This window comes from Balaenoptera ricei, chromosome 1, assembly GCF_028023285.1.
Source record: "Balaenoptera ricei isolate mBalRic1 chromosome 1, mBalRic1.hap2, whole genome shotgun sequence".
NCBI classification, from domain to species: domain Eukaryota; kingdom Metazoa; phylum Chordata; class Mammalia; order Artiodactyla; family Balaenopteridae; genus Balaenoptera; species Balaenoptera ricei.
This window is the reverse complement of record NC_082639.1, coordinates 165,809,591-165,837,420: the sequence shown is the minus strand read 5'-3', so window position 1 is coordinate 165,837,420 and position 27,830 is coordinate 165,809,591. Positions and strand designations below refer to the sequence as shown.

The window sequence follows — 27,830 nt, the reverse complement described above, 5'->3', positions numbered from 1 at the left end:
AATTAAAAAGCTTCTGCACAACAAAGAAATAATCAACAGAGTAAAAAGGTAACCTATGGAAAGGGAGAAAATATTTGCAAGTCATACATCTGATAAAGGGTTTATATGCAAAGTATGTAAGGAACATATACAACTCAACAGCAAAAAAAGAAAAAAATCTGATTGAAAAATGGGAGGAAGAATTAATAGGCATTTTCCCAAAGAAGACATACAAATGGCCAAAAGGTACATGAAAATGTGTTCAACATCACTAATTATAAGGGGAATGCAAGTCAAAACCACAGTAAGATAGCATCTCACACCACTTAGGATGGCTATTATCAAAAAGACAAGAAAGAACAAATGTTGACAAGGATAAGGAGAAAAGGGAACTCTTGTGCACTCTTGGTGGGAATGTAAGTTGGTACAGAAATTATGGAAAACAGTATGGAAGGTCCTCAAAAATTTAAAATAGAACTATCATATGATCCAGCGATCCCACTTCTGGGTGTATATCCAAAGGAAAAGAAAACAGGACATCTATCGAAGAGATACCTTCACTCTCATGCTTATTGCAGCATTGTTTACAATAGCCAAGATACGGAAAAACCTAACTGTCCGTCAGTGGGTGATTGGATAAAGAAGATGTGATATGTAAAAATGTTAAGTGAAATAAGTCAGACAGAGAAAGACAAATACAGTATGATCTCACTTTCATGTGGAATCTAAAAATGCTGAATTCATAGAAAGAGTAGAATGGTGGTTACAAGTGGCTGAGCAGTGGGGTGAAATGGGGAGATGTTGGTCAAAGGGTACAAATTTCCAATTATAAGATGAATAGATTCTGGGGATCTAATTTATAGCATAGTGAAAATAGTTAACAATACTCTATCAAAGTACTTGAAAGTTGCTTAAAGAGTAGGTCTTAAATGTTCTTACCACAAAAAAAATATAACTGTGTGAGGTGATGGAGGTCTTAAAAACTCTACTAAGGTAATCATTTCACAATATATAAGTATATTAAATCAACATATGTATACTTTAAACTTACACAAAGCTAAAGATCAATTATATTTCAATAAAGCTGAAAAAAGAAACCGACACTCACTAAAAACAAAACAAAACAAAACCCAACCCCAAATTCATTGACTCTAGAATGGATAAAAAATGTGTGTTATGTTGAAACAATGAATAACATACAGCAATGAAAATGAGCAAACTATAGGTACATATAACATGGCTAAATCTTATATAATTATGATCAAAAATAAAAAGCAATATGCAGTGCATATAAAGCATGATTCAATTTATTTAAAGTAGAAAAACAAAAATAAAACCCAATAAACTGCATTGTTTAGGAATCATGTGGTAAACTAAAGAGAAAAGCAGAGCAATTATTATCACAAAATATTCAGAATAATGGTTACCTCTAGGGGAAGGGAAGGATTATGTCCATACAAGCACCTCTATTGTTGAGGGAGAAATTATGTTCATGGAGGTGGAAAATATGGGGACCTTCTGTACTATTGTTAATGTTTCATCACTTGATAGTGGTTATATGGTTATTTATTATTATTCACTAAACTGGATACTTAGCTTTTATGTTTTTTTCTTTATGATGTAATTCATAGTTAAAATGGTGAAGGAAAAAAACCTCAAATAAACTAAAATCCTGAGCCTTTTAATAGTTATTTAACCACATGTACAAATAAGTTATCCTGTACTCCATCCCCGAGTCACACGCTACTGCTGGTTCTCTTTTCCCTGGTGTGGGTGTTGGGGAAAGGGTAAGGCTCAGACAGGGATGTGAGACAGAAGTGGGTTGAGGTTCAAAGGTGAAATAAAGTACAGAAATGAGTTAAACATAAGGGATTATTTTGAGTTCAAAATCAGGGATGGTTAAGAGTTAAGGAAGAGAATGAAGAATGAAGAGTCAGAGGTAGAATTAGGATGTGGGTGTCTGTTAGGCACATTATCTATTGGCTGATAAATGCCCAAACAGACAATTTATATTTTGCCAGAGCTATTTTGTTGATGATTTATCAAAACTGCAATATTACAATAATCCCTTCAAACTACTCATGTAACAAAAATCCTGATTTGGTCATGGCAGGCATCTTAGAGGCAGTGATACCTGACTTGAGACTTAAAGATGACTAGATGAGGAAAGGGAATGGGCAGCTGCTGTGGAGAGAATGGCATAAGCAGAGACACAGACTCATGGAAGAGAAGATGTGTAAAGGGAGACAGCAGAGTGCAGCTGCTGGAGACAGGACATGTGGAGAGCTAAGGCCAGAGAAGAGTGGCAGAGATGGGATACTCAGGGCTTTGTGTGCCATGTTAATAGTCTAAGACTCGAGTCTATGTTGTTTGTCAGCTCAAACAGTTCAATATCAAAAAAACAACCTAATCAAAAAATGGGCAGAAGATCCAAATAGACATTTCTCCAAAGAAGATATACAGATGGCCAACAGGCACACAAAAAGATGCTCAACATCGCTAATTATTAGAGAAATGCAAATCAAAACTACAATGAAGTATTACCTCATACCAGTCAGAATGGCCATCATTAAAAATTCTACAAATAATAAATGCTGGAGAGGGTGTGAAGAAAAAGGAACCCTCCTACACTGTTGGTGGGAATGTAAATCAGTGCAGCCACTATAGAGAACAGTACAGGGGTTCCTTAAAAAACTAAAACTAGAGTTACAAAATGATCCAGCAATCCCACTCCTGGGTGTATATCTGGAGAAAACTATAATTCAAAAAGATACATGAGAAAAAAACCACATTCACAGAAAGATTGACAAGACGAAAAGGCACAAGGCTATGTACCAGATGAAGGAACAAGATAAAACCCCAGAAAAACAACTAAATGAAGTGGAGTTAGGCAACCTTCCAGAAAAAGATTTCAGAACAATGATAGTGAAGCTGATCCAGGACCTTGGAAAAAGAATGGAGGCAATGATTGAGACGATGTAAGAAATATTTAACAAAGAGATAGAAGAATTAAAGAAGAAACAGAGATGAACAATACAATAACTGAAATGAAAAATACACTAGAAGGAATCAATAGCAGAATAACTGAGGCAGAAGAATGGATAAGTGACCTGGAAGACAGAATGGTGGAATTCACTGCTGTGGAACAAAACAAAGAGAAAAGAATGAAAAGAAATGAAAACAGCCTAAGAGACCTCTGGGACAACATTAAACGCAACAACATTCACATTACAGGGGTCCCAGAAGGAGAAGAGAGAGAGAAAGGACCCGAGAAAATATTTGAAGAGATTATAGTAGAAAACTTCCCTAACATGGGAAAGGAAATAGCCACCCAATTCCAGGAAGCTCAGAGAGTCCCATACAGGATAAACCCAAGGAGAAACATGCCGAGGCACACAGTAATCAAATTGGCAAAAATTAAAGACAAAGAAAAATTATGGAAAGCAGCAAGGGAAAAACGGCAAATAACATACAAGGGAACTCCCATAAGGTTAACAGCTGATTTCTCAGCAGAAACTCTACAAGCCAGAAGGGAGTGGCATGACATATTTAGAGTGATGAAAGGGAAGAACCTACAACCAAGATTACTCTACCTGGCAAGGATCTCATTCAGATTCGACAGAGAAATCAAAAGCTTTACAGACAAGCAAAAGCTAAGAGATTTCAGCACCACAAAACCAGCTCTACAAGAAATGCTAAAGGAACTTCTCTAAGTGGGAAACACAAGAGAAGAAAAGGACCTACAAAAACAAACCCAAAACAATTAAGAAAATGGTAATAGGAACACACATATCAATAACTACCTTAAACGTGAATGGATTAAATGCTCCAACCAAAAGACACAGGCTCACTGAATGGATACAAAAACAAGACCCATATATATGCTGTCTACAAGAGACCCACTTCAGACCTAGGGACACATACATACTGAAAGTGAGGGGATGGAAAAAGATATTCCATGGAAATGGAAATCAAAATGAAGCTGGAGTAGCAATACTCATATCAGATACAATAGACTTTAAAATAAAGAACGTTACAAGAGACAAGGAAGGACACTACATAATGATCAAGGGATCAATCCAAGAATATATAACAATTATAAATATATATGCACCAAAAATAGGAGCACTTCAATACATAAGGCAACTGCTAACAGCTATAAAAGAGGAAATCGACAGTAACACAATAATAGTGGGGGACTTTAACACCTCACTTACACCAATGGACAGATCATCCAAAGAGAAAATTAATAAGGAAACACAAGCTTTAAGGGACACAACAGACCAGATAGATTTAATTGATACTTATAGGACATTCCATCCAAAAACAGCAGATTACACTTTCTTCTCAAGTGCGCACGGAACATTCTCCAGGATAGATCACATCTTGGGTCACAAATCAAGCCTCAGTAAATTTAAGAAAAGTGAAATCATATCAAGCATCTTTTCTGACCACACGCTATGAGATTAGAAATCAATTACAGGGAAAAAACCATAAAAACCACAAAGACATGGAGGCTAAACAATACGTTACTAAATAACCAAGAGATCACTGAAGAAATCAAAGAGGAAAACAAAAAATACCTAGAGACAAATAAAAATGAAAACACGATGATCCAAAACCTATGGGATGCAGCAAAAGCAGTTTTAAGAGGGAAGTTTATAGCTATACAAGCCTACCTGAAGAAACAAGAAAAATCTCAAATAAACAATCTAACCTTACACCTAAAGGAAGTAGACAAAGAAGAACAAACAAAACCCAAAGTTAGCAGAAGGAGAGAAATTATAAAGATCAGAGCAGAAATAAATGAAATAGAAACAAAGAAAACAATAGCAAAGATCAATAAAACTAAAAGCTGGTTCTTTGAGAAGATAAACAAAATTGATAAACCATTAGCCAGACTCATCAAGAAAAAGAGGGAGAGGACTCAAATCAATAAAATTAGACATGAAAAAGAAGTTACAACAGACACCGCAGAAATACAAAGCATCCTAAGAGACTACTACAAGCAACTCTATGCCAATAAAATGGACAACCTGGAAGAAATGGACAAATTCTTAGAAAGGGATAACCTTCCAAGACTGAACCAGGAAGAAATAGAAAATATGAACAGACCGATCACAAGTTATGAAATTGAAACTGTGATTAAAAATCTTCCAACATGGGCTTCCCTGGTGGCGCAGTGGTTGAGAGTCTGCCTGCCAATGCAGGGGACACGGGTTCGAGCCCTGGTCTGGGAAGATCCCACATGCAGCGGAGCAACTGGGCCCGTGAGCCACAATTACTGAGCCTGAGCGTCTGGAGCCTGTGCTCCACAACAAGAGAGGCCGTGATAGAGAGAGGCCCGCACACTGCGATGAGGAGTGGCCCCCGCTCGCCGCAACTGGAGAAAGCCCTCGCACAGAAACGAAGACCCAACACAGCCAAAAATAAATAAATAAATAAATAAAAATTTAAAAAAAAGATCTTCCAACAAACAAAAGTCCAGGACCAGATGGCTTCACAGGTGAATTCCATCAAACATTTAGAGAAGAGCTAACACCCATCCTTCTCAAACTCTTCCAAAAAATTGCAGAGGACGGAAAACTCCCAAACTCATTCTATGAGGCCACCATCACCCTGATACTAAAACCAGACAAAGACACTACAAAAAAAAGAAAATTACAGACCAATATCACTGATGAATATAGATGTAAAAATCCTCAACAAAAGACTAGCAAACAGAATCCAACAACACATTAAAAGGATCATACACCATGATCAAGTGGGATTTATCCCAGTGATGCAAGGATTCTTCAATATACACAAATCAATCAATGTGATACACCACATTAACAAATTAAAGAAGAAAAACCATATGATCATCTTAATAGATGCAGAAAAAGCTTTTGACAAAATTCAACACCCATTTATGACAAAAACTCTCCAGAAAGTGGGCATAGAGGGAACCTACCTCACCATAAAAAAAAAAAACATATATATACACTCAAATATTCATAGCAGCACTATTTACAATAGCCATGACATGGAAACAACATGTGTCCATTGACAGATGAATGGATAAGAAGATGTGGTATTTATACACTATGGAATATTAGTCAGCCATAAAAAAGAATGAAATAATGCCATGTGCAGCAACATGGATGGACTTAGAAATTATCATACTAAGTGAAGTAAGTCAGACAGAGAAAGAGAAATATAATATGCTATTGCTTATATGGGAAATATAAAAAAAGTGATACACTGAACTTATACACAAAACAGAAATAGACTCACAGATATATAAAACAAACTTATGGTTAACAAATGGAGAAAAAAGTAAATATATATATATATTTTTAATCACTTTACACCTGAAACTAATGTAACATTGTAAATCAACTATATTTCAATAAAAATTTTAAAAAAGGAAATGTACTTAATGTCTCTGAATTGTACTCGTAAGAATGTTTAAAATGGTAGATTTTTTTTTTTTTAAACATCTTTATTGAAGTATAATTGCCTTACAATAGTGTGTTAGCTTCTGCTTTAAATGGTAGATTTTATATTATGTATATTTTCCCACAATAAAAATGTATAGATTAAAAGGATGAATAAATGCATGAATTGAGGAAAAAAAAAGAGTCTATGTTGTTTGTAATGGAGAAATGTTTTAAGGAAATGACATGATCATGAATAAACATGGAAATTTAAAAGAAAAAAAGCAAAGTATTAGGTATGCATGAACTAAATAATGTTAAATTGTGCATATTTTCACTTAAAAGATTAGAAATTAAGTAACAGTAATACTTAAAGTATTTAATTACCATTAATTTATTTTATTCCCTCTAAAGTTGATTGCCAAATAAAACAATTAATCGACTGGTTGTCATTTTAATTTATCAGTCCATCTCTTGTGAATTTGATTACCATGAGGCATGACAGCATGCTATTAAAAAATCATATCTTGACTCATTAAGACATAAAGAATCCCATAAGAAACTAAAACTTCTCATTTTACGTTTCTCTTCTATACATTTTGATTGTAACAGAAGACAACTTGAATCTTGAAAGAGATAAATTTGTAACAGATAAAAGAAAGGACTTATTTATTCACTGGGCTGCACTATTAGGAAAATCATTAGTCTCAAGTGGTAAAGGATTCAATAAAGGACTAGACAGATTTTTGAAGGATGACTTTAACATAGATGTTCAAGAAACACTTTTAAAGCATTTTAACAGTCAGCCTCTTTATGAATAACGAAGTCATAGAAAATACGGAGAATGCTCAGTAAGAATTCTAAAGAAAGATTTATAATTGTAGAAATCGAGCACAAGTTCAAAATCACTATAATGACTAAACTAAATTTAATGGATAATTAAAATGTATCTAGTTCTAGGCTGCTTAATATAAATTATTCACAGCCCTTAAAAAAGAAATGTAGCATATTATTTTATCTATGATAATATAATGTTTCCACTTACTAGGGAAGGTTCATTTGCATTCCATAGCAATTCACTAGGGTCTGCATTTTCTGGATCGTATATCCATATAACGATAACCTACGAAATAAAATGTGGTTGCATTTCTTGACACTTTGGACAAATTTTATTTTTAGTTGTGACAAAACATAACCATAAAAATGTTTTTGTTTTTAAAATTTTGAATATCTCAGTTAAAAATATCAAAAGTAATATGTGTTGTTTTTAACAAGAGAAACAGTCCAAAGAATTAATAACATCCTGTACACACCTGAGGTAACTAATGTTAAAACTTTGTATGAATGCTTATATGTCTTTTTCTACACCCACAGACACAGCAGCCTCCCCACACACTCATACACTTTTTACAAAAATGAGATTACACTATTCATGTTATTTATAACGTGCTTTTGTCACTTAATACACCATAGCCATTTCAATAGATGTAGATCTTTTTATTGTTTTCTTCTTGAATAGACAATTTATTCTATTATAAAAATAAATTATATTTAAAATACAGTGAAAATTGTCTCTCCCACCCTGTACTTCATCACTCAGTTCCCACAAGTCTACTATACCCTGCAAGTAACTACTATTGGTAAGTTTTTTTGTATTTCTATATAATTTTTGTGCATAACCAGTGTTATTTTTCTCCTTTTTATATAAATGCTAGTGTGCTAAATGCATTTTTGAACATTATATTCTTCACTTAAAGTTATATCTTAGAGATCTTTAAATATTCTCATTAATCTTTCATATTATTTTACATATTATTACAAATTATGGAGGAACCATAATTTAACAAGTAACCTACTAATAAATATTTGTTTATATCCTTTGTCATTACAAAGTTATAATGAGCAACTCTGAACATATATTATTTTGTACTTTTGAGTATTCCTAAAAGTGGAATTGTTGAGTCATAGAGTATACGCATTTGTAATTTTTGTAGATACTGCTGAATTGTTCTCCATAGCAGTTGCAACAATATACCTTCTCACCAGCAATGTGAGATCTCTTCTTTCTTCACAGCCTTCCCAACATGATCTGTTGTCATACATTTGGATATTGTCAGTCGATGGATGAAAAATGGTATGTTGATGCAGTTTTAATCTGCATTTCTTTTATCATGAGAAAGTTTGAGCATCTTTCCATATATTCAAGTCCTATTTCTATTTCCCATCTGGTGAACTATTTGTTCATTTCCTTCGCTCATTTTCTATTGGGCTGTTAGTCTTTTATTTATTAATTTGTAGAAGTTTTTAACGTAAAGAATGTTCTATATGTTCTATATCTTGATCTGTGTGGTGGTTACATAGACATATATATGTACATACGAAAACTTTATTACTTTTATAATTATGTGGCATCCCTCTTTATCCTATTAAATCTGTTTGCCTTAGATTGTATATTGTCCCTATATATGGCTGCCCTTCCTCCCTCCCTCCCTCCCTCCCTTCCTTCTTTCCTCCCTCCCTCCCTTCCTCCCTTTTATATTCCCTTTACCTATAGTAATCTTCTCTTAACCTATGTAGTTTGAGTTAACAGCTAGTATTTACTTTTTGCTATTTTTCTCCATGCTATGCATTTGCAGAGACATACACAAATACATGCGTACATGTATTTTTTAAAAGAGGCATCTTAAGACGTTCTTTTTTAAAAAAGAAAATTGGATCACATTATACACACTTTCCACATTCTCCCTTTTTTTCACACAAGTATACATCATTGAAATTCCCCAGTGTCAACTCTTATAATGCCTGAACAATATTCTATGATGTGCTTATACTGTAATTTACAGATCAATGTCTCTAATAATGGAGATTTACTGTGGCTCCAGTTTTGTTTTGTTTTGTTTTGCTTTACCACTATTATAATGCTGCAAAATATAGATCCTTTTCCATAGAGCCGTATATACTAGAGGTTTTAATTCTGTGGAGTAGATTCCCAGGAGTGTGATTATTGATCCAAATGGTATATATATTTTTAATTTTAATAGATGTTTCCATATTGCTCTCCAAAAATGTGAATAAGGCTCTAACTCCTCACACTTTCCACCAGCAAAGTTTGAGTGTACCCTTTTGCCCAGATCCCCTCTAGCAATAGCTATTTTCCCTTGTTCAAGTTTTACTAGTGTGATGAGTGTGACATTTCATTGTTAATTTAATTTGAATTTTCTTGAGATGAAGTGAAGCTCAGCATCTTTTCATGTTTCTTAGATTTGCTTTTGTGTACATAGCTTCTTTACATTCTTCTATTGGCACTTACCATATTCTTATCATTTGTAAGAGCTCTTTGTTTTGTTTGGACTTTAGGTATACAGACACAGAATTAGAATAATCACAATCCTCAGTCCATGACACACTATCGTTATTGGCATGACCCTCTTTTATGCAACTATTTAAATTTTAAATTAGTAAAATGAAAACCAGGAACCCACCATCCAACTCGAGACCTAGAACCTTACAAATCTTTCATTTACTTATATATTCCTCCCTTTTTGGGTTCCCTGTTTCTGCCCAGAGGTACTCACTTTCCTGAATTCTGTGTTTATTTCTCATTAATATAATGATAGTTTTTTGAACTTGATCAGCCCACACATAACCCTCTAGGGCCTGCTTTTTTTTTCTTTCAAGATTATGTAACTAGGATTTATTCATATTATTGCTCATAACTGAGCTCATTCGTTTTCATTACTATTTAAAATTCCATTATGTGAAAATACCACAATTTTTCCGTTTTTCTGTTAATGGGCATTTGGATTCTTTCTGTTTGGGATGGATGAATTTTATGAGCAATTCTACTATGAGCATTTTTGTTTCTGTTTTTGTTTTTGTTTTATTGGAGTATAGTTGCTTTACACTGCTGTGTCAGTTTCTGCTGTACAGCAAAGTGAATCAGCCATACATATATATATATAGACCCTCTTTTTTGGACTTCCTTCCCATTTAGGTCACCACAGAGCACCAAGTTGAGTTCCCTGTGCTATACAGTGGGTTCTCATTAGTTATCTATTTTATACATAGTAGTGTATATATGTCAATCCCAAACTCCCAATTCATCCCACCCCCCAGCATTTTTGAAAATGTCTCTTGAGGCATGAGTGCAAGAGTTTCTCTTCAGTATACACTTATACTTATTCTACTGGAGTAGAATTGCTAAGTATATACTTAGAGTATATACTTATACTCTGGAGTATAAGTTGTCGAGTATGTGTAAGATAACGTAGAATCATTTCTCAAAATTTACATCCCTCCATCTCTTTTCAACACTAGGGATATTAGCTGTGTAGTGTCATCTATGTTGTAAAATTTTTTCATAACTACTTCTTGTCTAAGTTGACTTTGTTTATGGCACTACTGTGATAAAGTTTTTAATTTTCACATTTTCAATTATGACTACCTTTTATTCATAGATTCTGGTTTCCAATCTTGAATAAGATTTCCCTTGATTCCATATAGTACAGCTTCAAGATTCTCCTGCAATCCGTCCAGGGTTTTCTGCTTTACATTTGTCTTATATGCCAAGGGAATTTTTCTCTTTTGTATGTGGTGTAAGCAAGGATTCTACCTTTGTTTTCTTCCAAGAAGACAGCTTATTTTACTATATCATTCCATATAAATTTTAACATATTTTTTCAATCAAAAATTGGACTCTGGTGTCCAGTTAGAAACTTTAAAAAACAGATCTTTTTTAAGACATTCAACAAAATTTGAGTGTGGTTCTTGATACGGGTTCTGTGTCTTCTTATATTTATTCTTAAGTATTTTATAGTCTGTACTGCTATTATGAATTTATAATATTGTACACTTCTTTTTCTCATTTTATTACTTACACTATTATGTTCAAGACAATATTAAATAATAATGGTGATTATGAGCATATCTGTCCAGTTCCTGATTTTAATTGAATTATAAATATCTCATAATTTATAACAATTATTGTTAGTTATTTGGGAAGTAAATTATTTTATTCAAATTAAGTAGCTTCCTTCTAAACTTGTTTTGCTTAGTGCTTTTATTAGAAATGGTTGTTGAATAATTTTTTTTAACATCTTTATTGGACTATAATTGCTTTACAATGTTGTGTTAGTTTGTGCTGTATAACAAAGTGCAACAGCTATATGTATACATATATCCCCATATCCCCTTCCTCTTTTTTTTTTTTAAATTTTATTTATTTATTTATTTATTTATTTATTTATTTATTTATTTATTTATTTATGGCTGTGTTGAGACTTCGTTTCTGTGCGAGGGCTTTCTCTAGTTGCGGCAAGCGGGGGCCACTCTTCATCGTGGTGCGCGGGCCTCTATCGCGGTCTCTCTTGTTGCGGAGCACAGGCTCCAGACACGCAGGCTCAGTAATTGTGGCTCACAGGCCCAGTTGCTCCACGGCATGTGGGATCTTCCCAGACCAGGGCTCGAACCCGTGTCCCCTGAATTGGCAGATTCTCAGCCACTGCGCCACCAGGGAAGCCCTCCCCTCCCTCTTGAGCCTCCCTCCCACCCTCCCTATCCCACCCCTCTAGGTGGTCACAAAGCATGCAGCTGATTTCCCTGTGCTATGCAGCTGCTTCCCATTAGCTATCTATTTTACATTGGGTAGTGTATATATGTCAATGCTACTCACTTCGTCCCAGCTTCCCCAACCCTACCTCCCCTTGTCCTCAAGTCCATTCTCTACGTCTGCATCTTTATTCCTGTCCTGCCCCTAGGGTCATCAGAACCGTTTTTTTTTTTTCTTAGATTCCATATATATGTGTTAGCATATGGTATTTGTTTTTCTCCTTCTGACTTACTTCACTCTGGATGACAGGCTCTAGGTCCATCCACCTCACTACAAATAACTCAATTTCATTTCTTTTTATGGCTGAGTAACATTCCATTGTATATATGTGCCACATCTTCTTTATCCATTCATCTGTCGATGGACACTCAGGTTGCTTCCATGTCCTGGCTATTGTAAATAGTGCAGCAGTGAACATTATGGTACAAGTCTCTTTTTGAATTATGGTTTTCTCAGGGTATATGCCCAGTAGTGGGTTTGCTGGGTAATATGGTAGTTCTATTTTTACTTTAAGGAAACTTCATACAGCTCTCCATGGTGGCTGTATCAATTTACATTCCCACCAACAGTGCAAGAGGGTTCCCTTTTCTCCACACCCTCTCCAGCATTGTTTGTAGATTTTTTGATGATGGCTGTTCTGACCCGTGTGACATGATACCTCATTGTGGTTTTGATTTGCATTTCTCTAATGATTAGTGATGTTGAGCATCCTTTCATGTGTTTGTTGGCAATCTGTATATCTTCTTTGGAGAAATGTCTATTTAGGTCTTCTGCCCATTTTTGGATTGGGTTGTTTGTTTTTTTGATATTGAGCTGCATGAGCTGCTTATATATTTGGAGATTAATCCTTTTGTCACTTGCTTTGTTTGCAAATATTTCCTCCCATTCTGAGGGTTGTCTTTTTGTCTTGTTTATGGTTTCCTTTGCGATGCAAAAGCTTTTAAGTTTCATTAGGTCCCATCTGTTTATTTTTGCTTTTATTTCCATTACTCAAGGAGGTGGGTCAAAAGGATCTTGCTGTGATTTATATCATAGTGTTCTGTCTATGTTTTCTTCTACGAGTTTTATAGTGTCTGGCCTTACCTTTAGGTCTTTAATCCATTTTGAGTTTATTTTTGTGTATCGTGTTAGGAAGTGCTCTAATTTCATTCTTTTACATGTAGCTGACCAGTTTTCGCAGCTCCACTTATTGAAGAGGTTGTGCTTTCTCCATTGTATATTCTTGCCTCCTTCAACAAAGATAAAGTGACCATATGTGCATAGGTTTATCTCTGGGTTTCTATCCTGTTCCATTGATCTATATTTCTGTTTTTGTGCCAGTACCATACTGTCTTGATTACTGTAGCTTTGTAGTATAGTCTGAAGTCAGGGAGTCTGATTCTTCCCACTCCGTTTTCTTTCTCAGAATTGCTTTGGCTGTTTGGGGTCTTTTGTGTTTCCATACAAATTGTGAAATTTTTTGTTCTTGTTCTGTGAAAAATGACATTGGTAGTTTGATAGGGATTGCATTGAATCTGTAGATTGCTTTGGGTAGTACAGTCATTTTCACAATGTTTATTCTTCCAATCCAAGAACATGGAATATCTCTCGATCTGTCTGTATCATCTTCGATTTCTTTCATCAGTGTCTTACAGTTTTCTGCATACAGGTCTTTTGTCTCCTTAGGTAGGTTTATTCCTATGTATTTTATTCTTTTTGTTGCAGTGTTAACTGGGATTGTTTCCTTAATTTCTCTTTCAGATTTTTCGTTGTTAGTGTATAGGAATGCAAGAGATTTCTGTACATTAATTTTGTATCTTACTACTTTACCAGATTCATTGATTAGCTCTAGTAGTTTTCTGGTAGCATTTTTAGGATTTTCTATGTATACTATCATGTCATCTGCAAACAGTGACAGTTTTACTTCTTCTTTTACGATTTGGATTCCTTTTATTTCTTTTTCTTCTCTGACTGTTGTGGCTAGAATTTCCAAAACGATGTTGAATAATAGTGGTGAGAGTGGGCACCGTTGTCTTTTTCCTGATCTTAGAGGAAATGATTTCAGTTTTTCACCATTGAGTATGATGCTTGCTGTGGGTTTGTCATATATGGCCTTTATTATGTTGAGGTAGGTTCCCTCTATGCCCACTTTCTGGAGAGTTTTTATCATAAATCGGTGTTGAATTCTGTTGAAAGCTTTTTCTGCATCTATTGAGATTATCATTTGGTTTTTATCCTTCAATTTGTTAAGATGGTGTATCACATTGATTGATTTGCGTATATTGAAGAATCCTTGCATTCCTGGGATAAACCCCACTTGATCATGGTGTATGATCCTTTTAATGTGCTGCTGGATTCTGTTTTCTGGTATTTTGTTGAGGATTTTTTCATCTATGTTCATCAGTGATATTAGTCTGTAGTTTTCTTTCTTTGTGACATCTTTGTCTATTGTTGGTATCAGGGTGATGGTGGCCTCATAGAACAAGTTTGGGAGTATTCCTCCCTCCACTATATTTTGGAAGAGTTTGAGAAGGATAGGTGTTAGCTCTTCTCTAAATGTTTGCTAGAATTCACCTCTAAAGCCATCTGGTCCTGGGCTTTTCTTTGTTGGAAGATTTTTAATCACAGTTTCAATTTCAGTGCTAGTGATTGGTCTGTTCGTATTTTCTATTTCTTCCTGGTTCAGTCTTGGAAAGTTGTAGTTTTCTAAGAATTTGTCCATTTCTTCCAGGTTGTCCATTTTATTAGCATAGAGTTTCTTGTAGTAGTCTCTCATGATCCTTTGTATTTCTGCAGTGTCAGTTGTTAGTTCTTTTTCATTTTTAATTCTGTTGATTTGAGTCATCTCCCTATTTTTCTTGATTAGTCTGGCTAATGGCTTATCAATCTTGGTTATCTTCTCAAAGAAACAACTTTTAGTTTTATTGATCTTTGCTATTGTTTCCTTCATCTCTTTTTCATTTATTTCTGATCTGATCTTTATGATTTCTTTCCTTCTGCTAACATTTTTGTTGTTGTTGTTGTTCTTCTTCTTCTTTCTCTAATTGCTTTATGTGTAAGATTAGGTTGTTTGAGATTTCTCTTGTTTCTTGAGATAGGATTGCATTGCTATAAACTTCCCTCTTAGAACTGCTTTTGCTGCATCCCATAGATTGTGGGCCAACGTGTTTTCAGTGTCATTTGTTTCTAGGTATTTTTTGATTTCCTCAGTGATCTTTTGGCTATTTAGTAGCATATTGTTTAGCCTCTATGTGTTTGTATTTTTTACAGTTTTATTTTTTCTGTAATTGATATCTAGTCTCATAGCACTGTGGTCAGAAAAGATACTTGATACGATTTCAATTTTCTTTAATTTACCAAGGCTTGATTTGTGACTCAAGATATGATCCTGGAGAATGTTCCATGTGCACTTGAGAACTGTATTCTGTTGTTTTTGGATGGAATGTCCTATAAATATCAATTAAGCCCATCTGGTCTAATGTGTCATTTAAAGCTTGTGTTTCCTTATTTATTTTCTGTTTGGATGATCTGTCCATTGGTGTAAGTGGCATGTTAAAGTCCCCTACTATTATTGTGTTACTGTCAATTTCCACTTTTATGGCTGTTAGCATTTGCCTTATGTATTGAGGTGCTCCTATGTTGGGTGCATAAATATTTACAATTGTTATATCTTCCTCTTGGATTGATCCTTTGATCATTATGTAGTTTCCTTCATTGTCTCTTGTAATAGACTTTATTTTAAAGTGTATTTTGTCTGATATGAGTTTTGCTACTCCAGCTTTATTTTGATTTCCATTTGCATGCAATATCTTTTTCCATTCCCTCACTTTCAGTCTGTATGTGTCCCTAGGTCTGAAGTGGGTCTCTTGTAGACAGCATATATATGGGTCTTGTTTTTGTATCCATTCAGCCAGTCTATTTCTTTTGCTGGGAGCATTTAATCCATTTACATTTAAGGTAGTTATCGATATGTATGTTCCTATTACTATTTTTTTAATTGTTTTGGGTTTGGTTTTGTAGGTCTTTTTCTTCTTGTGTTTCCTGCCTAGAGAAGTTTCTTTAGCATTTGTTGTAAAGCTGGTTTGGTGGTGAATTGTCTTAACTTATGATTGTCTGTAAAGCGTTTGATTTCTCCATTGAATCTGAATGAGATCCTTGCTGGCTAGAGTAATCTTGGTTTCAGGTTTTTCCCTTTCATCACTTTAAATATGTCCTGCCACTCCATTCTGGCTTGCAGAGTTTCTGCTGAAAGATCAGCTGTTAACCTTATGGGGTTTCCCTTTTATGTTATTTGTTGCTTTTCCATTGCTGCTTTTTAATATTTTTCTTTGTATTTAATTTTTGATTGTTTGTTAATATGTGTCTTGGTTTGTTTCTCCTTGGATTTATCCTGTATGGGATATCTGCGCTTCCAGGACTTGACTATTTCCTTTCCCATGTTAGGGAAGTTTTCAACTATAATCTCGTCAAATATTTTCTCAGTCCCTTTCTTTTTCTCTTCTTCTTCTGGGACCCCTATAATTTGAATGTTGGTGCGTTTAGTGTTGTCCCAGAGCTCTCTGAGATTCTCTTCAATTCTTTTCATTGTTTTTTCTTTATTCTGCTCCTCAGTATTCATTTCCACCATTTTGTCTTCCAGCTCACTTATCCATTCTTCTCCCTCAGTTATTCTGGTATTGATTCCTTGAATAGTATTTTTAATTTCATTATTGTGTTGTTCATCATTGTTTGCTCTGTAGTTCTTCTAGGTCCTTGTTAAATGTTTCTTGTATTTTCTCCATTCTATTTCTGAGATTTAGGATCATCTTTACTATCATTACTCTGAATTCTTTTTTGGGATCATCTTTACTATCATTACTCTGAATTCTTTTTCAGGTAGACTGCCTATTTCCTCTTCATTCTTTTGGTCTGGTGGGTTTTTACCTTGCTCTTTCATCTGCTGCATATTTCTCTGTCTTCTCATTTTGTTTAACTTACTGTGTTTGGGGTCTCCTTTTCGCAGGCTGCAGGTCCATAGTTCATAGATGCTTTTCCATCTTTTCATTTTTATGTTCTACATTCTGCATGATTCCCATTCCAAATCACTAATTCTGCAATTTTCTCAAATGTATCTAGTCTTCTATTTAACCTGAATTTTTGTTTTTAGATGCCTATTTTTTCATCTTAAGACATTTATATAGGATACTTTTTAATGTTGTACAATTATGCATAATCCTTATTCTTGTTTTCTTTGTTTTTATCCCTTCTTTTCTTTGTGACCATTCAAAATATGGATTTAATAATCTTTCAGATGGTTCTCATCTTTAGTTTTGAAAAGTATGAACTTTCTCCATTTTTATGTGTGTGTCTATTTCAGGCAGTTTTGTCTTTTTTGTGGTTTATACCTTTTATTTTGAGATTATTTTCAGAGGGTTTGTTTTCTATGAGAGTCCTATACCCTTGGTTATGAAATGGATTTTATAATCACCTCTGCTTGGGCCCTATGTGTTTCACTGCTTGCATTTTTGTGTTTACCACTCGGCTCTAGGTTCCCCAACCTCTTGAGAGGTGTTTAACTTGGGCATCCACCTGAAACTCTGTGAAGGTAACTCCTTGTCCATTTACAGCCCTCAAAAGGATGTATCATTTATTTCCAATTACTCTAAGACAGTGAGTGAACCCTTACTAGTTCTCATTTTACAGACCTTTCATAAATCCTAGCTTCACGTAGGGAGGTTAGTTTCAGCCTCTCCCTCTCCCATAGGTTGGAGGCTTCATTTTCTATTCCCATACACATGTTGAAACATCACCCTTTGTCTACTAGGGCTTATATTCTTTCTAATTACCTTACTTCAGAATTCATTCTTCTCTAACTCTGGGTTTTAGTTCTTCAGTTACTTCTGACAACTAGGAAATTCCTTTACTTGCTTTTAAATTCTATACACAAGCGTACCAATATTAATGTAAAAGTCTACACTAGTATTATACACAGGTATTTTGTAAAGGCATTTCTATATGTTTTGAGTGAGATGGAGGCTATTCTGCATTATTTGGGTCTGTAATAGGTATTCTACTTTTAGAAGTTTCTATTTTCTGTCTTAAAATTCCTTATCCACAGATAATACTTTCTTCCTTTTTTTGCATTGTTGTAGTTATAGACTTAATAAATAATCCTATAATGTCAGCTGGGACTGGGATAGGGATACATATGAACACATGAGCTCATTCAACCATCTTGATCCAATACAGGAAGTTTATTTCTTCTTATTATTTTTCTGCCTCTTCTTTCCATTAAATCACTATGTTGAGAAAATGAAAATATTTATAGAGCTTAAGTTTCCAAATATTACCACCTTATTTCAATTTTCAAATTTTTGAATATATCTCTCTGTCATACTTCTAATCAGCCTCCAATCCAGATGTCAAAACTTTTGGATCTCAAAACCCCTTCATAGGCTTAAAAATTATTGAGAATCCCACAGAGCTTTTGTTTTATGTGGGTTAGCTCTATCAATATTTATTACCATATAACAAATTAAAACTGAGAATACTTAAAGATATTTATTAATTTATTTTAAAATTTATGATAAACCTATTACATATTAACATTAACTAACATATTTTTATGAAAAAAATTATTTTCCAAGATAAAAAATAGTAAGAAGATTGGTTGTTTTACATTTTACATTGTAAAATCTCTTTAATATCTGCCTTAATAGAAGAGAGCTGGCTTATCATCGGTGCTCTTACATTCAAGCTGTTGGTATATGTTATTTTGGTGGAAGTATATGGGGGGAAATCTATCCTCACACAGATATGTAGCTGGAAAAGCACAGACCTCGTGGACCTTCTAAAAATGTCTGTGAAAACCTAGGGGATCTTAGTCTATAACTTGAGTAACCACTGCTCTAAGAGAATTTTATTGAAAATTAGTTTAGAAAATTCCTCTTCTAGTAAATATGGAAGATAAGATGGAAATAATATAGTAGTAATCTATGAAGGATATACAAAAACTTTAAAAAGTTTTACCTGGGTTAAATTGTTAGTGAAATTTCTGTTGGGAAAAAGAGAAATCATATTTTAGTAAACAGCATGCTAAATATTAGTTTGAATAGTCTACTTTCAACATACATGTTTAAAATCTTTGAATATTCTCTTTATATTCCATCACAGATACATAAATGATTAAATGCTAAATGTTAAAAAGAAGCTCATGTCAATAATTAAATATAATTATTGATCCTCATGTGTTGTCAACAAAAGGCTGAGGGGCATGAATCTATATACTTTCTTAATAATACTGTAAGCTCACATAGCCAAAGTTGCATGATTAATGTTCTTTAAAAATTTGACATGATCAATGCACATTAAAAAGTCTATAGAGTTTAGGGACTTCCCTGGTGGTCCAGTGGTTAAGACTCTGTGCTTCCAATGCAGGGGGTGCAGGTTCAATCCCTGGTCAGGGAACTAAAATCCTGCATGCCACACAGCATGGTCCCCCCAAAAAAGAATTCTGTAGAGTTTATATGTTTTAATTTATGTCAAAACCAAATTTATCAATTAGCACTGCAAATGCTTCATTTATCAGCCTTTCAGTGTAAATTTTCTGAAAGGAGCAACATTCACTTGTATGTTTAGTTATATGTTTTTTAGAAAGGAATTATTGTCACTTTAAAGATATCTGTATTTTTAAAATCATATAATCTCTAAAAGTCAATGACTCAGGACTGTATTTTCATTTGTGCATAGTGCTTAGTACATTATTAGGTACAAAATAAAATGAAGATGTTTGGGGAATCAGTAAATGTGCATGCAGTGAGTTTCTGAGACCATATAACGAAAATAATATTTTATATGTTCAATCTGTTATATGAGAAAGCCACTGAAAGTAAGTACTATAAATCCTGACAGGCAAATGTGCCCAAAGTTCAGAAAGTATGAAGTTTATCAAAAACATCCCCTGTCAGTACACAGGCACCTAAAACCCCCTACAGCTGAGCATGTGCACAGTACTGGCTTGGGCCACCAGTGCTGCCTGCTTAGGTCCCTAGCTACTGGACCTGGAGGCACTGCTGAGGACTATCATAGCCCTTGCAGTCACCCTGGTCACCCTGCAGCATTTGGTAAACACAATGCAACTCTTGATGTTTTGGACCCCAGTGGCCTGAGCTGATGAAACATGCCCCACTGGATCTAGAGCCACCACTTGCCCCTGCACATGGCACCCCACACCACTAGACCTGCAGTCACAGCATGCTCCAGCATGCACAACCACAGGTGAAGGTCTTTTCTTAATGAAGTCAGTCTGTGACATCTGGAAGTGGTGACTGCTTCTTCAAATGTGCAGACACCTACACAGGCTACAGGGACCATGAAGAATCGGGGAAACATGACACCACTTAAGGAACACAGTAAACTCCAGCAATGACCCCCAAGGAAATGGATATATATACACGAACAGCCTGACAAAGAATTCAAAATAGGGTTCTAAAGATGCTCAGAGAGCTATGAGAGAACAAAGACAAGCAATTTAATGAAATTAAAAAAACAATACTAGAACAAAATGAGAAGTTCAACAAAGAGATAGAAAACATAAGGAAGAAACAAATTGTGGCGCTGAGGAATACAATGACTGCAGTGAAGAATTTATAAGAGAGCTTCAACAGCAGACTGGAACAAGCAGAAAAAATAATCAGTGAACTCAAAGACAGATCTTTTGAAATTATCTAGTCAGAAGAGCAAAAAGAATGCAAAGGAATGACAAAAGCCTATGAGATCTATAGGACACCATTAAGAGAAACAATCTATGCATCATTGGAGTCCCATTAGGAAAAGATGGGGAGAAAGAGGCAGAGGCTTATTAAAAATGTGTAATACCTGAGAGTTTCCCAAACCTGGGGAGAGATTTGACATCAAAGTTCATGAAGCTAACAGGTCATCCCAAGATTTCAATCTCAAATGATCTTTTCCAAGACCATTAAGATGGAACTGTATAAAATTAAAGACAAAAAAGACAATTTAAAAAGCAGCAAGAGAAAAAAATTCTCTCAAAAAGGGAAACCCCATAAGGCTAACAGTGGATTTCTAGGAAAAACTTTGCAGGCCAGGGGAGAGTAGGCCAAGGGAGATACATTCAAAGTGCTGCAAGAAAAAAAAAAAAACTGTCAGCCAAGAACACTTTACCCGGGTAATTTGTCCTTCAAAATGAATGCAAGATAAAGCTTTTCCCAAACAAACAAAAGCTGAGAAAGTTCATCATCACAAGATCTGTCTCACAAGAAATACTGAAAAGTTCTTAAAGCCGAAATGAAAGGCCTTTAATTAGTAAAATGAAAACATATGAAAATATCCAACACACTGGTAAAGGCAAGTATATAGTCAGATTCAGAATATGTTAATATTGTAATAAGGTGATGTGTTAACCACTTACCTCTAGCATAAATGTTAAAGGGCAAAATGTATTAAAAACAGTTATGGCAACAATAATTTGTTAGTAGAAACAGAATATAAAGAGATGCAAATTGTGACATCAAAAACATAAAATATGGAGGGATAGTAAAAGGGTAGAGGTTTTGTATGCAATAGAAGATAAGTAGTTATTAGCTTAAAATAATCTGTTACAGATTTTGGAGAGGGATCAAGATAACAGAATAGGAGGATGTGGAGCTCACCTTCCCTCACAAATACATCAAAAATACATCTACATGTGGAACAAGTCTCACAGAAGACTAACTGAAAACTGGCAGAAGATCTCCTAACAACCAAAACTGCAAGAAAGATCTCCACAAAACTGGGTAGGACAGAAAAAAAAAAAGCACATCAGGTCAGGACCAGCACCCATGGAAGGGATCTGTAAGGAAGAGAAGGTCCTCACTGGCTGCCCTAGGGAGCCCACTTACCTGCTGGAAAATCCACTGAGACAGAAGGACTGGAGAAGCCTAGACTCTGCTTGCAAGGAGTGCACACATGCTGGCTTGCTAACAATCAAGGAGGAGAGAGATACTTGCACTGGTGGCTGCTGCCTTGCTGCACTTCCCAGTCCGAAGGGGCAAACACCCTTGCCCTGTTCTCTGTACCCCACTGCCTGGTGCAAACTCTAGCAAAGATTCATTCTAGCTATGCAGAGACAGATGGGACACCTTGGGTATGATCTGGGCAGAACTGCAGAGATCATTGTCAGCGCACACATGGGGGCGGAAGATCAAACCTGGCAGATGTTGTCAGTGGGCACACTGGGTGATGTCACAAGAATACAGAGTGAACAAGCACTGAATCTTGGGCAGACAGGCCCTGGCAGAGGACTCTAGCTAAGCAGAGACAACTGAAGAACCTGGGGTATGACTAGGGGGAGCCTCAGAGCCCATTATCAGCATGTGTACACAGTGGTGGTGAGTCTAGATGTAGCAGACACTGTCAGTGTGCACACAGGGCTGCACCACAAGAACGTGGGGCTAGGCACTAAATCTCGGGTGGACAGGCCCTGGACAGGAGTATAAGGCAAGAAGCCAGTCAGAGTGCCCTGGCTCCATCCACTCCACACCGCAGCTTAGCACCAAATCTGGCAGCCCTGGTCCCAGGCAGCAGCACAGCCACCTCATTTAGAAAAGTAGACAAAAACCACATGATCATCTCAACAGACACAGAGAAAGCATTTGACAAAATTCAACATCCATTCAAGATAAAAACTCTCACCAAAGTGGGTATATGTGGAACATATCTCAATATAATAAAAGCCATTTATGACAAACCCACAGCCAACATAATGCTCAACACTGAAAAGCTGAAACTCTTCCCACTAAAATCTGCAACAAGACAAGGATCCCCACACTCACCATTTCTCTTCAACATAGTATTGGATGTCCTACCCACAGCAATCAGACAAGAGACATATATAAAAGATATCCAAATTGGAAGGGAAGAAGTAAAACTGTCACTATTGCAGATGACATGATACTCTGTATAGAGAAACCTAAAGTCTCCACACAAAAACTATTAGAACTAATAAATGAATTCAGCAAGGTAGCAGGATAAAAGATTAATATATAGAAATCTGTTGCATTTTTATACTAACAATGAAATATCAGAAAGAGAAAGTAAAAAAACAGTCCTGCTGAAATCTCATTCAAAAAAATAGGAACAAACTTAACCAAGGAGGTGAAAAATCTATACATTGAAAACTATAAAACACTGATAAAGTAAATTGAAGATAATTTAAAGAAATGGAAAGATAGCCCATGCTCTTGGATGGGAAGAGTTAATATTGTTAAAATGGCCATACTACCCAAAGCAATCTACAGATTTAGTGCAATCCCTATCAAAATACCCATGACATTTTTTCACAGAACTAGGACAAATAATCCTAAAACTTATATGGAACCACAAAAGACCCAGAATTGCCAAAGTAATCCTGAGGAAAAAGAACAAAGCTGGAGGCATAAACCTCAGACTTCAGACTATCATACAAAGCTACATAATCAAAACGTGGTATTGGCACAAAAACAGATATGTAGATCAATGGATCAGAACAGAGAGCTCAGAAACAAACCCACAAACTTATGGTCAAATAATCTGTGACAAAGGAGGCAAGAATATATAACAGTGAAAAGACAGTTTCTTCAACAAGTGGTATTGGGAAAGCTGGACAGCTACATGTAAATCAATGAAATTAGAACACTCCCATACACCATATTAAAAAATACCTGAAAATGGTTTAAAGACCTAAATATAAAATAGTACATCATAAAACTCCTAGAAGAGAACATAGGCAAAACATTCTGTGACATAAATTGTACCAATGTTTTCTTAGATCAGTCTCCCAAGGCAAAAGAAATAAAAGCAAAAATAAACAAATGGGACCCAATTAAACTTAAAAGCTATTGCACAGCAAAGGAAACCATCAACAAAATGAAAATAAAACCTATGGAAAGGGAGAAATATTTGCAAGTGATGCAACTGACAAAGGGTTAATATTCAAAATATACAAATGGTTCATACAACTCAATATCATAAAAACAAACAACCCAATCAAAAATTGGGCAAAAGACCTCTAAATAGGCATTTCTCCAAAGAATACATAGAGATGGCCAACAGGCACATAAAAGAGGCTGAATGCTGCTAATTATTAAGAGAAATGCAAATCAAAACTACAATGAAGTATCACCTTACACTGGTCAGAATGGCTATCATCAAAAGCCTACAGTTAATAAATGCTGGAGAGGGTGTGGAGGAAAGGTAACCCTCCTAAATTGTTGGTGGGAATACAAATTGGTGCAGCCACTATGGAAAACAATATGGAAGTTCCTTGAAAAACCAAAAACAGAGCTACCATATGATCCAGCTATCCCACTCCTGGGTATATATCCAGAAAAGACAAAAACTCTAATTTGATACATGCACCCCAATGTTCATAGCAGCACTATTTACAATAGCCAAGACATGGAAGCAACCTAAATGTCCATCAACAGAGGAATGGATAAAGAAGATGTGGTACATATATACAATGGAATATTACTCAGCCATAAAAAGAATGAATTATGGCCATTTGCAGCAATAATGGATGGACCTAGAGAATATTACACTTAGTGAAGTAAGTCAGAGAAAGACAAATATTATATTCCACTTATATGTGGGATCTAAAAAATAATAAAGTGAATCTATATACAAAACAGAAACTCACTCACAGACATACAAAATAAACTTATGGTTACCAAAGGGGAATGGGAAGCGGGTATAAATTAGGAGTATGGGATTAACATATACAAACTACTATACATAAAATAGATAAGCAACAAGGATTTACTGTATAGCACAGGGAACTATATTCAAAATCTACTAATAACCTATAATGGAAAATAATCTGAAAGAAATATATGTATATAAAACTAAATCATTTTGTTGTACACCTGAAACTAACACAGTATTGTGTATCAACTATATTTCAATAAAAAAAAGAAAAGACAATCTGTTATATCTATAAGGTGTTTCAACCACACACACACCAGTTATAGTAGATACATACAAGATGAATAGAAGGGAGTAAAAGAATACCATTATGGAAAATCATCAATTCACAAAAGAACAGCAAGAGAGGAAGAAAGGAACAAAGGGATACAAAAGAGCCAGAACATAATTAATAAAACAGCATTAACAAGTCCTTATCTTTAAAAAAATACTTTAAATGTAAATGGATAAAATTCTCCAATCAAAAGGCATACAGTGGATGTGTGGATAAAAAAAAACAAGACCCAACTATATGCTGCCTACAAAAGACTCACCTCAGCTTCAAGGACATATATAGGCTCAAAGTGAAGGGATGGTAGAATATATTCCAGGTAAATGAAAACCAAAAAAAGAGCAGGGATAGCTATACTTATATCAGGAAAAATAGACTTTAAGTAAAAAAGTGTAACAAGAGACAAAGAATTCAATATATAATGATAACAACCAATTATTCAAGAGGAAATAACAATTGTAAATATATATGCACCCAACATCAGAGCACCTAATATATTAAGGAAAAACTAACAGATCTAAAAGGAGAAATAGACAACAATATAATAATAGTAGAGGATTCCATTTTCAACAATGGACAGATCATCTAGACAGAAAATCAATAAAGGAATGTTGTACTTGACCTATACTTTACACCAAATGGGCCTAAAGAACATTCCATCCAACAGCAGCATGCACAGTCTTCTCAAGCACACATGGAACATTCTTCAGGATAGATCAAATGTGAGGTAAAAACAAGTCTTAGCGAATTTTAAAAGATTGAAATCATACCAAGTATCTTTGCTGATTTTTCTTTATCTTTTCATACCATGGTATGAAACTAGATCCATAACAGAAGGAATACTAGAAAATTCACAAATATGTGTAAATTAAACAACACATTTCTGAATAACCAATTGGTCAAAGATGAAATAAAAAAGGAAAAGCAAAAAATATCTTAAAACAATGAAAATAAAAACACAACATAACAAAACTTATGGGATGGAGCAATAAAAGTTCAAGTCAAGAAGGGAAATTTATAGTGATAAATGCCCACACTCAGAAAAAAGAAAGATCTCAAATAAACAATATAACTATACCTGAAGAAAATAGAAAAAAAAAAAAATTCAAAGTTAGCAAAGGAGAGGAAATAACAATGAAATAGAATAGAAATAAATGAGACCAAAAAAAAAAAGAATAAAACTAAGAATTTTTTTAAAAAGATAAACAAAATTGGCAAAACTTTAGCTAGACTACCTAGGAAAAAAGAAAGAAGACTCAAATTACTGAAATCAGAAATGAAAATGAGAAAATCACTACCAATTCTACAGAAATTTTTAAAAAAATCATAAAAGATTACTATGAACAATTATAGGCCAAAATATTGGACAATCTAGTAGAAATGGATGAATTCCTAAAAATATACGACCTACCAAGAATAAATCATGAAGAACCAGACAAACCAATAATAAGTCAGGCGCTTGAATCAGTAAGCAAAAATCTCCCAACAAAGAAAAAGCCCAGTATTTGATGGCTTCACTGGTGAATTCTACCAAGCATTTAAAGAAGAATTGATATCAATTCTTCCCAAACTCTTCCAAAAAACTGAAGAGGAATGGATATTTCACAACCCTTTTTGCGATGCAGCATTACCCCAATATCAAAACCAGATAAGGGCACTACAAGAAAAGAAAACTACAGGACAACATCCCTGATGAATACAGATCCAAAAATTCTCAGTGACATACTAGCAAACCAAATTCAACAGCATATTAAAAGGATCATACACAACGATCAAGTGAGATTTGTCCCTGGAATGCAATATATGAAAATAAATCAATGTGATAACCACATTAATAGACTAAAAGACAAAAATCATTTGATCATCTCAGTACATGCAGAAAAAGCATTTGACAAAATACATTATCCTTGATTGATAAAAACCCTCAACAAATTGGATATAGAAGGAACATACTTCATCATAATAAAGGCAAGATATGACACACCACAGCTAACATCTACTCAATCATGAAAGGTTGAAAGCTTTTCCTTTAAGGTCAGGAACAAGACAAGGGCACTCACTCTCACCATTTCTATTCAACATAATAACTGAAGTCCTAGTGAAAGCAATCAGGCAAGAAAAAGAAACATAAGGCATCTGAATTGGAAAGAAAGAAGTAAAATTGTCTCTGTTTGTTGATGATATAATCTTGTATATAGAAAATCCTAAAGAGTCCACCCCAAAATTGTTAGAACTAATCAATAAATTCAGGAAAGCTGCAGCATACAAAATCAACATGCCGAAATCAGTTGTATTTCTATATACTAATGATAAACTATCTGAAAAAGAAATAAAGAAAGCAACAATAGCAATACAAATAATAAAATACGTAGGAATAAATTTAACCATGGAAGTGAAAGATCTATATACCAAAAATTATAAGACATTGATGAAAGAAATTGAAGAACACTTAAATAAATGGAAAAATATCCCAGGTTCATGGATTGGAAGAGTTAATATTGTTAAAATGTTCATACTACCCAAAACCTTCTATACAGTCAATGAAATTCGTATCAAATTTCCAACGGAATTTTCACAGGAGTAGAAGAAACAATTCTGAAATACATATGGAACCCCAAAGACCCCAAAGAGTCAAAGCAATCTTGAGAAAGAACAAAGCCAGAGGCATCGCATTTCCTGATTTCAAAGTATAGTACAAATCTATAGTAATCAAAACGGTATGGTACTGGCATTAAAATAGATACATGGAGCAATGGAGCAGAATAAGGGCCCAGAATTAAACCCTCACAAATATGGTCAACTAATATTTGACAAGGGCGCCAAGAACAGGATATGGGCAAAGAATAATCTTGAA

General features: G+C 34.7%; 1 protein-coding gene across 1 annotated transcript in view; it reads right to left on the bottom strand.

The window, feature by feature from the left end:
• CATSPERE (catsper channel auxiliary subunit epsilon) overlaps positions 1-27,830 on the bottom strand; it is a 264,815-nt gene that overhangs the window by 183,978 nt on the left and 53,007 nt on the right. Inside the window, exons 6-7 of the mRNA XM_059940988.1 lie at positions 18,994-19,018; positions 7,444-7,521 (exon numbers count right to left, since the gene is read on the bottom strand). Of these exons, the coding sequence (XP_059796971.1) occupies positions 7,444-7,521; positions 18,994-19,018 (103 nt within the window). The remainder of the gene's footprint in view (positions 1-7,443; positions 7,522-18,993; positions 19,019-27,830) is intronic.